The sequence below is a fragment of the Neofelis nebulosa genome, chromosome 3 (assembly GCF_028018385.1).
Source record: "Neofelis nebulosa isolate mNeoNeb1 chromosome 3, mNeoNeb1.pri, whole genome shotgun sequence".
Taxonomy (NCBI): Eukaryota; Metazoa; Chordata; class Mammalia; order Carnivora; family Felidae; genus Neofelis; species Neofelis nebulosa.
The window spans coordinates 166,898,135-166,909,456 of NC_080784.1; the positions used below are offsets into that span (position 1 = coordinate 166,898,135).

The 11,322-nt window shown below is 36.3% G+C and overlaps 1 protein-coding gene across 5 annotated transcripts in view; it reads left to right on the top strand.

The window, feature by feature from the left end:
- Positions 1-10,315, top strand: part of NFXL1 (nuclear transcription factor, X-box binding like 1) — a 73,434-nt gene extending 63,119 nt beyond the window's left edge. For all 5 annotated transcript variants that reach the window (XM_058722666.1, XM_058722665.1, XM_058722669.1 and 2 more), the window contains exons 20-23: positions 775-879; positions 4,914-5,000; positions 5,775-5,828; positions 8,621-10,315. In XM_058722666.1, the coding sequence (XP_058578649.1) occupies positions 775-879; positions 4,914-5,000; positions 5,775-5,828; positions 8,621-8,794 (420 nt within the window). In that variant the 3' untranslated portion in view covers positions 8,795-10,315. The remainder of the gene's footprint in view (positions 1-774; positions 880-4,913; positions 5,001-5,774; positions 5,829-8,620) is intronic.
- The last annotated feature ends 1,007 nt before the right edge of the window (positions 10,316-11,322 follow it).

An 11,322-nucleotide genomic window follows, 5' to 3' on the forward strand; every position in this document is an offset into this window, starting at 1 on the left:
AATTTCTATCATGTTACTATGGTGATCTAAGCCATTTATTGAAGTCTGGATAAGATTTGAATACAAAGAAGATCACAGTGTTTCATCTGAAAGCTTGACTGTGATAAGAAGATAGTAAATAACTAAAGACAAGGAGCCACGTAGGCATCATGGCAACTCCTTAGTTGGTTTGGCTACCTATATAATATGTTTTAATACATAGCGGCAAAGAGAAATGATTTAGAGTAAAAGGCTAAGCAGTTGTATTACAACACAGTGCCTTAAGGACAAGAAAGTTTTCTTTCTTTCTTATATAACCATATAGGGAAGGTAGATGTGTTATCACTGTGCTCCATGTACTCATCCAGGAACCCAAATAAGTCAGGCAGCTCTGCTTCATCTTGACACATGGTTTCGATTCGTGCTCTAAATGTCATCAGTTACAGCACATTGGGAAGGGAAGAACATGGGTGTATGCTCTTGAAAAGCTTGAAGGCACAAAAGCACTTTTGCTTACATTTCATTGGCCAGAACATAGTCACGTGGCTATAACTAGCCGCAACCCTGATGTAAGATACACTCTTGGAGTGGAACTGGGGAGAATATTTAACATGTATGTGTAAAGTAATTTATATCCAAAAGAAAAAGTTGGAAAATTAGATCATTATCCAGGGTTGATTGAGCTACCCTACTGTGATAGACTCGCTTAAAATAGAGAGGAGTTGGAGGAAGGGGAGTTTGTAGAGTATGATTAGAATATAAATATGCAATTGCTTTATTTTCGTTTTATTTTAGCTTCCTTGTGGTCACAGATGCAAAGAAATGTGTCATCCTGGTGAATGTCCCTTTAATTGCAACCAGAAGGTAAAACTTAGATGCCCTTGTAAAAGAATAAAAAAGGTAAGTATTTTAAGTTATTGAATATACTTTTCTGTGTAAAAAAAAATTTTTTTGTCTCTGTTTTGGTAGTTTTTGGCTTTAATTTTAAGGTCTTACCTTTTAGAATCTTTATTGTTAGCCTATTTCTGTAGGTACTTATTTTAAAAATCAGCTTTGTTTGGCAATTTAGTTTTCTGTAATTTACTCATAAAAGAACTTTGTTTTATGTTGGAACTAAGTTCAGTGCCCTTTTTTTGGGTAGAATCAACATGCTCTAGATTTGAGGGGTGCCTGGGTGGCTCAGTCGGTTAAGCGTCCGACTTCAGCTCAGGTCATGATCTCGCAGTTTGTGAGTTCAAGCCCTGCGTTGGGCTCTGTGCTGACAGCTCAGAGCCTGGAGCCTGTTTCAAATTCTGCGTCTCCCTCTCTCTGACCCTCCCCTGTTCATGCTCTGTCTCTGTCTCTCTCTCAGAAATAAAGATTAAAAAAAATTTAATATGCTCTAGATTTGAGGAACATGTACAAGGAACATGGAATGAGTAATAGAGTGAGTTTCATGGTTTAAGAAATGGTCTGGAATTTAACCTTTGTTGCTCTTATTTATGAAATAGTTTTTGCCATCAGTATCATGTTGTGAAAACACAGCCTTAAAAAGACTTCACATGCGCAGCCTTATGACAAACTGGGAGAGAATTCATTTTAAGATAAAATAGTGGTAATGCAGGAGTAAAAGGGCAAAACTTTTTTTTTTTTTTTTTTGTAATGTTTGTTTATTTTTGAGAGAGAGCGAGAGAGACAGAGTCTGAGCAGGGAGGGGCAGAGAGAGAGGGAGACACAGAATCCAAAGCGGGCTCCAGGCTCTGAGCTATCAGCACAGAGCCCAATGTGGGGCTCAGATTCACAGACCACAAGATCATAATCTGAGCCGAAGTTGGACGCTTAACCCGCTGAGCCACCCAGGAGCCCCTGAAAGGGCAAAACTAAGAACTGGAAAGCTCAGTGGAAGCAAACTATACACCATTCAGCTAAACTAAGCTTACACAGAAGAGTCTCACTTTTCTCCAGTGTCAGCAGCTGGGTGGTCTTGTTTTCAGCCTCCTTTTCCTTGACTTGCCTGTTCACGCTGTTGACCTCTGATTTTTGCTCTCTCGGTTACAGTTGTAACTCCTTTTTTCCTTCATATTCTTATGGTCATCCCCTAAGGTTAGTCTTTTTCTTTTCTTTAAATTCATTCAACAAATATTTATTGAGAATCTTCTGCTTTTATTGAGGATATTTGCTTTTTACTTTTTTTCACAGTTCCTACCATCACTTCCTGGGATAGGTAGCTTCTGAATTTAAATTTAGAAGCCTGACCTCTTCTGAAGTTGAATCCCTAAGTTTTAGATATTTAAATTGGACTGCTTTATGTGAAAATCAATGCTTAGTCAAGTCACTTTTCATCTGCGATGTCTCTCTCATGTCCTGTTACTGTCCAAATACAGTTCGCCACCCACTAGAAGAACTTTGGCAACAGCTCATTCTTGGACTCTGATAACAGCTTCATAGCAGATTTCCCTGCCTCCAAGTCTAGTACTTCCTTAATCTAAGTTCTTCAGTGGTTCTTCATCACTATGGGAAAAGAATATACATTTAGAAGAAACATCTATGTACATACTGACTTGGCATTCAAGTGAATCTGTGATGGTGAATGTTTGCCTGCTTATCTCCAGTCTCATCCTCTAGCAGCCATCTCTGTGAATCTGTTACTTAGGTGTCCTAACATGCTACCTTACGCTTTAATCTGTGGCAATGTATACATTCTTCCTTTTGTGTAAAATGCAAAGTTTTTTCCCTTTACCATTCCGTCCACTAGAATCCTGCCTCTAGTATTCAGTGCACGCATTTCCTTGTTTGGGAAGCTCTTCCTTGTCCTGACTCCCTTAGGAAGACTTAGATGCTGTTTTCCCTTGGTTTCCTTTATCCTAGGTTCATGACTAAGAGCTTGATGATCCTAGGGACGTCTGCAACCTTGTTTTCTCATCCATAAAAGAGAATTTATACTTAGATTTATTGAAAAGAATAAAAGAGGTAATGCTTATGTAGCATTTAGTACAGTGATTGCTATGTTTAATAGATAGCTGCTGTTATTATTAGTTAACCACTTGTCATATTATTCCATTCTTTTCCTTATTGTGTCCCTGTCCCTCATACAGTGCTTGGCATGTAATAGGTACTCTGTAAGTACCTTTTTTTTTCTTTTAAATTTTATTTATTTTGAGAGAGAGAGAGAGAGAGAGGGAGAGAGAACATGAGAGAGCACACAGAGGGGAGGGGCAGAGAGAGGGAAAGAGAGAATCCCAAGCAGGCTCTGTGCTGCCAGTGCAGAGCCAGACATGGGGCTTGAACTCACAAAACTGTGAGCTCATGACCTGAGCTGAAACCAAGAGTCGGACACTTAACCAAGTGAGCCACCCAAGCACCTCACCAAAATTTTAAAACTTTTTTAAAGAAGATTAAGTGGTTGAGAGGGAAATTTGTAGCTCTCCAGAAAATTCTCTAGAACTGAATGAGTTGGTAGCCATTGGCCACATATGGCTGTTTATTTATTTGAATATTTTTTAGCTTTATTGATGCACAGTTGACAAAAATTATACGTATTTAAAGTGCACACATGATGATTGTCCATACATATACACTGGAAATGATTACAGCAATCAAGCTAATTAACATTTACCTCACAGTTACTGTTTCTTTGTGGAGAGAATACTTACATAGCATATTTAAAATATATAATACAGTATTAGTAACTATAGCCAGCATGTGGTGTATTAGGTTCCTTAGAACTTATTCATCTTATCACTGAAAATTTGTAGCCAGTGACCAATTTCTTCATATTCTACCTAGTCCGTAGTTCCTAGAAATTTCCATTCTCTTCTCAGCTTTTCTAAGTTCTTCTCAGCTTTAATTTTTTAGATTCCACATATAAGTAAGATCATACAATATTTGTCTGTATCCGACTTATTTTACTTAGCATGATTGTCTCCATGTTCATCCATGTTCTCTAAATAACAGGATTTCCTTCTTTTTTATGGCTGAATAATACTGCATTATAGGTAGGTAGGCAGATCACATTTGTTTTCATTCACTTATCCATTGATGGACACATGCCTTGTTACCATATCTTGGCTATTGTGAATAATGATGCAGTGAATATTGGAGCACAGATATCTCTTAGATACTATTTTCATTCCCTGTATAGCCAGAAGTAAGACTGCTAAAACCTATACTACATCTCTTTTAAGTTTTTAAAGAAGCTTCCACACTGTTTTGCATACTGGCTATACCAATTTACATTCCTGCCAACACAGCGCAAGGTTTCTTTCTTTTTTTTTTCTGTAGTCTTGCCATGACTTGTTATTTATTGGCATATCAATTATAGTTATTCTAACAGTTGTGAGTTGATTATATCATTGTGGTTTAGATTTGCATTTTCCTGGTGATTAATGATATTGAGCCCATTTGTGTATACCTGTTGGCACATATGGGTATTTAAAATTTGAATTTTAACGAATTAACATTAAATAATAGTAAACCTTCAGTTCTTCAGTTTCACTAGACACATTTTGAGTTTCAGTAGCCATATGTAGTTAGTGTTACTCTGTTGGGTAGTGCAGATTTAGAACGTTTTCATGATCTCAGAAAGCTGTGTTGGATGGCACTACTCTAGAGCATTTTATCCCCTGGAAACCTTAGAAATATAACAAGCAATAAAAATAAAGAATAAAAATGAAATTAAAGCTAAGTTCATAGTGGCTCTAGTAAATAATTATTAAATGGATGCTTTGAATTTTATGTTATTTACTTTTTTTCAATTATGAGGCAATAAAAGAATGATCCCTCTTTGAATTAAGACATTTAATACTTGTAACCATATCATCATTAAATATTCATGAAGTGACTCTTAATATGCATAACCTTAAGCTGTTAGAGAAATTTTGCTTTTTTGTGGCATACAGTTAGGACTTTGAGGGAAAAAGCTTTTAAAGTCAAATTTTTAAAAATATTACTTGTAGGAACTACAGTGTAACAAAGTACGTGAAAATCAGATTTCAATAGAATGCGACACAACATGCAAGGAAATGAAACGGAAAGCATCTGAGGTAATGTTGCATTAAATGTCAATTCTAATTTGCTAATTAATAGCCTTTTCATATTTTGTGGATTACTTTATGTGCTTATTACAAACAAATCTCATCTCTTTTTGCTTTTGTAATAAAAGCCTAGTTTTGTAGGCCTATTTTCAATCCCCAGGTGTATTCTTCAGTGTGTACTAGATTTTTCCATACCAGTTAGTGTATAATGCTCTGGAATGGGACATAGTTTTTCATTTTAATGTTAGTCTAAGCCTCTTGAAAGCTAGGTTAAAATAATACAAAATAAGGTTTTGGAATTCTTTGCTGTTTGGGTTACCTCTAGTGTCATCATTTGCCTCCATTAATGCATTCAATGAATAAACTCTTGATTTTGTTTGATACTAAGGATTCCCTTCCAGATAGAACATTTGCAGAAAATGGTCGGTATTGAATAATTTATTATAGACTTAGTATGATAACTCAAGAGAAAAAAATCAGCTTTAAAAATATTTCATTTTGCAGTTTTGTGACTCTTTGAATTGTGTTCTAATATCTATTACAATTGTTAAACTGAAATGTTTATATACCGTGTAACACTATCCCTCCCCTCCCCTTCCAGTCGGTTAGACAGAACCTTGGTAACACTTCTCAGTATAACCTTTACATGTCATTAAGTAACTTCCAATATAAAGTTCCTAGAAGTCATTCTGGGTTAGTGGATCCTGGGTGGGAAGATGTTAAAATTCTGAATAAAATTTGATGGTTATGATGGTAATATACTTTTAAATGTCTATAAAACAGATAAAAGAAGCAGAAGCCAAAGCTGCTCTTGAAGAGGAAAAACGAAGACAACAGGTAACTAAACAAAATACCTAGATTTATGTCTCTTTGTACCGTTGTTAGTTTTTATAGAAACACAAGGTATATTCCACATGCAAACTAGGGGCTGGTCTACTGTTTTCTGGACTGAAAATAATACATTTCCTACAAAACAGAAATTAGCCATTCCCTCACTTCAGTCCAGCTATCCTGAACCTCTCAAGAAGCATGAAATCTTGTATATTCCCAGATATTTTGTATATTCCCAAATTTACTTCCTTGCCAGGCTCATCCATTCTCTAGTGATAAGAATTTTAACTCCTCTTTAGGTTGGTGGGTGTTGGTGGGGTGTGGCAGCATCCATTTTTTTTTATTAAAAATTTTTTTACGGGCGCCTGGATGGCTCAGTGAGTTAAGTGTCAAATTTGGCTCAGGTCATAATCTCACAGTTCATGAGCGCCATGTCAGGCTCTGTGCTGACAGCTCGGAGCTGGAGCCTGCTCCGGATTTTGTGTCTTTCTCTCTCTGCCCCTCCCCTGCTCACACTCTGTCTCCCTTCTCTCTCTCAAAAATAATAATTTTTTAAATGTTTTTTTTTTTTTTTTCTTGAGAGAGCGAGAACAAGAGAGAACATGCTTGAGCCGGGTAGAAGCAATGAGAGAAGGGGACAAAGAATCCTAAGCAGGCTCTGCGCTGACAGCAGCAAGCCCAATGCAGGGCTTGAACTCATGAACTGCGGGGCTCTAACCCACAAATCATGAGATCATAACCTGAGCCAAAGTCAGACACTTAAATGACTAAGCCACCCAGGCCCCTGGCAGCATCCATTTTAAAGTACCTCTTGGAGCACTCGTCTTCACTTACCTAAAATTATTTGAGTTCTATTTTACTGGGTTGTAAATTGTCTGTAAAAGTCAGTGTTGTTTACTAACCAATGCACTTATTTTAATAATACATTCCCTTATTTCTCCTTTATTTTCATAAATGCAGGATTATTATCTGCTCTTTGTTCTATAGCAGATAACAACTACATTTCTGTACATTTGCTCAAATACTATCTTGATTGTATACTCCAAAGAGTGGCTTAAGTTTCTAATAGTGACATGATTATCAGTTTGCATTTTGAGATGCTCCATACTTAGCAAAAAGGGTATATTATATGCAAACTGCTGCCTTTTGAATGAGGAAATTGAAATTTATATGACTTGAGGGGAGGGCATTGGAAACAATTCAGGTAGCAAATAAAAGTGGGCTAAAATGACCTCTGATGTTAAATGGTTCTATAAAGTTGGTTTGCCTAATATTCCGAAATAAGTTATCAAAGCTCTTACAGTAAAACGTGGATTGACTAGAATCCTGGGAGGTTAATTTATTAGGAATAGTTGAGGGCGAATCTTCTTTCCCTTTTTATAAACCATTGTGGACGGAAATTTTTAATATATTCACTATTTACTGACCTTTTCAACAGAGTGTATAGAACATTGTTTAAATTCTGCATGATGAATGTGGGTCATCATTAAAGTATCAATTATTTTACTGTATCAGTTCCCAAGTTTGGCTCCTTTTCATGTATATTGATCTTGTTCAACCACCACGAAAAATATTCTGACATTTTGATTCCTTGAAGAATGCTACTTTGTGTTAAATTAAGTCCAGGAGTAGCTCATCTTCACATGTGGTTTACGGGTGAAGTAATGGATGTGTTAACTGAAGTTTGTACAGTTGACTCTCGAACAACACAGGTTTAAGCTGCAGGGGTCCACTTAAATGAGGCTTCTTTTTGACAGCTACAGCACAGTACTGTAAATGTATTTTCTCTTACTTATGATTTTCTTAGTAACATTTTCTTTTCTCTAGCTTATTTTATTGTAAGAATACAGTATATAATACAACATACAAAATATGTGTTCATCAACTGTTCAGTAAGGGTTCCAGTCAACAGAAGGCTGTTTATTAGCAGTTAAGTTTTGGGGGAGTCAAAAGTTGCATGTGGATTTTTGACTGTGGGGTCAGCACCCCTGACTTCTGCATTGTTTAAGGGTTAACTTGTATTTCCTTTAGATAAATAAACAATTACAGAATCTTGCACGACGATTACATGCATATTTTAGTTAATGACTATCGTGGTTTAGTTACAATGCACTGTAGTGTATCATGTTACGTTATCATGTATAAAGTTCTTAACAGTAGAATAAAAATCCGCATTTCATGAGTATCATCCAGTTACCCTTTTTTTAGAACCAGTTTTTATATTCTACTTTCTAAAATAGTCATTTTGACTTAAAGCATTTTTCCCCTGAAGAGTTTCTACTCTGTTTTTAAATGTATTTGATAAAGAGAAGACTCAATTTCTGGCAGTTTTTTTTCTCTACTCACTTGAATTTCCTTCATAAAGCCATTAATGTTTATTACTAGCGTTGTAAAAAGCTAGAATTACAGGTATTTTTATTCTCACTGGGCATCTCTTATCGCTTGCCAGAAATTGTTGTCAAAACCCAGTAGGTTAATGGTGTTAAAGTATAAAACTAATGTCTATATTTAGGGCACCCTTTTTTAATCAGATATTTCTGTATTTTGTGTCAAAGTCAGGCCCATGGTCTGAAATAATCTGTGACTCCCCATTTCCCTTTCCGCTTACCTAAACTCTGAATGTGTTGAATGCAATCTGTAGTGGAGAGAGTTTTTTTTTTAAAAATCAAATCAATATATTTATTATATACCATTACTATTAAAACATTTCACAAATTGATTTTCATCCAAGTGGAGAATTTCAAATCAGCGTACGTATCGAATCTAATAAAAATGATACTGTTTTGTTTTTGACTTAGGCTGAACTGGAGGCTTTTGAAAACAGACTGAAAGGTCGTCGGAAGAAGAGCAGGAAAAGAGATGAAGTGGCAGTGGAGCTGACGCTATGGCAGAAATACAAATATTTTCTCCTTCCCGCATGTGCGCTGGTGGTTTTAGTGTGTGCCTGGTACATAGCCCGTGACGTGGCCTAGAAGTTGTGATCTGTTCACATACCTCAGACTGGATTTAGAGAAGTCAAGTCTGGAACGTTAGGAAGTGTATACTGTAGAACATATATATTCACATTCGTCTCTGTGTTCTCTTCCGGCTGTTGTTAGAAGGACAGAATGCTAAGCCTTCTCCTGATGAGCATACCAGAAGTGGTAGGGTAACATTGTTCACTAGTAAAAGCATGACCGAAATTGTGAAATCTTTCATAAGTCATAGCCAGTGGCAGGGTAGCACATCAGTTGTTCAGTGCGCTTCCTTGTGTTAACACAGTTGTTTCATTGACTATTTCAAACCAACTTTCTTTTCTTTTCTCTCTTTTCTTTTTTCTTTCTTTCTTTCTTTCTTTCTTTCTTTCTTTCTTTCTTTCTTTCTTTGCAAAATTAAGATGAAACTGAGCCATATGTGCAGTAAAAGGAATATTTCACAATGTTTTGGTTACTTATTAAAAGGTACTTTTCTTGATCATGTAACTTTGTACTTAAAAAAAAAAAAACTATTCTCTAAAAGACCTCTTAAATTGTAACATGAAGCTATAATTAGATGTAATTAGATTCCAGAAATTGGCTTATTAGTGAGGAATTTTTATCAGTTATTGAAATAAGTTTTTATGTGGTGGCTTTCTCAGAAGAAAATATAATTGTTTTTAAAAAATGTCAGGCTAGATTTCTCACATGTGGCTATTTCTTGTGTAAGAAGCACTTAACTGAAGTTTGGCATGTTTTGTAAAACTTGTACGTGTCTTCTCAAAGTAACAATAAAAGAAACACTGATATTTATGAGCAATAAATGCTTGAGCACAGGGCTTATGAGCTTTCTATACTTACTCTCATTTCTTTTTATCATGATCCTGTAAGTAGATTTCAGCTGGAAATCATCAGTTCTTATGAAAAAAACACTCTGATAGAGAACTATCAGTAAGCCAAATCTGTTTGAATTGTCATTTTAAATGGTTTTGCTATTTAATTTTTGTATGATTAATGTTTTCATTAAACTTTTTCATACCAAATTTGTAACCTAGAATATTTACTATTATCTAGAAGATTCAGGAGCCAGTAATTTTAGGTTAGGTATTAGTATCAATGTATAAAAGCTCTAATACTTGATGCAAAACATAGTTAATTGGTAGATACTGAAAAATGCAGAAGTATGTTTTAAACAGAAATACAAAGAAGGATTTTTACACTTTGCTGACCTGAATTCAAAAATTTTTAATGTTATATGCATTCGTCTAGTATTAGCTAGTGTCTAAAATGAAAGGGCAGTCATTCTTTTCATTATGGTATTTGTGTTTTGATTTTAGACTTTTTTTCCTTTTTTACCTTTCTCCATGTTAGAGTAACTGGGTTAGTGTTTCAGGAGCTCTAAGTTAGAGCTGCTACACTTATGTCATTTCCTGACTCTAAAAGCTGAATATTAAAGACTGTGAGCAACTAGGTGTCTACCTGAGGAGCTATTTTTCATGTATCTCAGAATCTTGGCCTAATAAATGAGCCTAAAGCCTATTTCCTATCTGTTTGTTGGGCTTCTGTTCTTGCTAGTTTTCTTTCGCATTTGTGGGGAAGAATTTAGTGAGCTGAGGAATGAGACTGATTAGAATAATAATAATTAAGCTGTTTATTATTTTGTAATTGCTTGGCTAGCTGGTAGTTCAGAGCTTTGTTAATTTGCCCAAAGTCACACAATTATTTATTTATTCAATCAACAGATGTGTTTCCTGTGTTACAGGTACTTTGTAGGTACTGGAGATTAGAGTGATCCTTCCTCTTAGGGAGTGACTAAGGAGTGGAAGGGGACAGGAAGGAAATAGATACACAATAAAATGAACATCCTTTCATGTGTGATAGGTGGTATTAAAAAATGAAAAGTCATGAAAATGGGGGTAAGTGGGGACTAGCTGTTCTATTCTGGGAAAGTCCCTCTGAGATGGGGACAACTGAGCTGTGCCCTGAATGACCTTCACTTGAAGACATGAGGGAAAAATCCATGAGGGAGGAAAAGTAGCAAGTACTAAGTCTCTGAGCCCCATAGACCATGGTGAGGAATTGGGGTTTAGTCCATTCGCAAAGGGCAGTGTTGGAAGGCTTTAAGCGGGGAATAGTTACTGTTGTTAAGATGACTGGCTGGCTGCTGGCTGCTGGCTGCTGGTGGAGAAAAGACTAGAAGGGAGCAAGGGAGGGGGATGGGCTGGGAGGCAGCCTAGGCTGGAGGTGCTGGTGATGCCTCGCGCCAGTTCCCCATTGCCCTTGAAAGAGTGGCGAGCACGAGGAAGTTGCCAAAACCGCTGCATGATGAGTGGAAGGGGAATGAATGAGATAGGATAGTTCTTTAAGGTCAACGTGAAGTTCAGTTTGGCCTAACTACTGGTTTGGAGGGAAATAAAGCAGTACATATGGACCTTTTTTTGCTTCAGTCTGAACCAGAGAAGGAATGGAAGAGTTATCAAATAGCCACTAGAAAGGACACAGATAAAATTGTGAATGTCATGGCCTTACTTTCCTATTCACTCTGT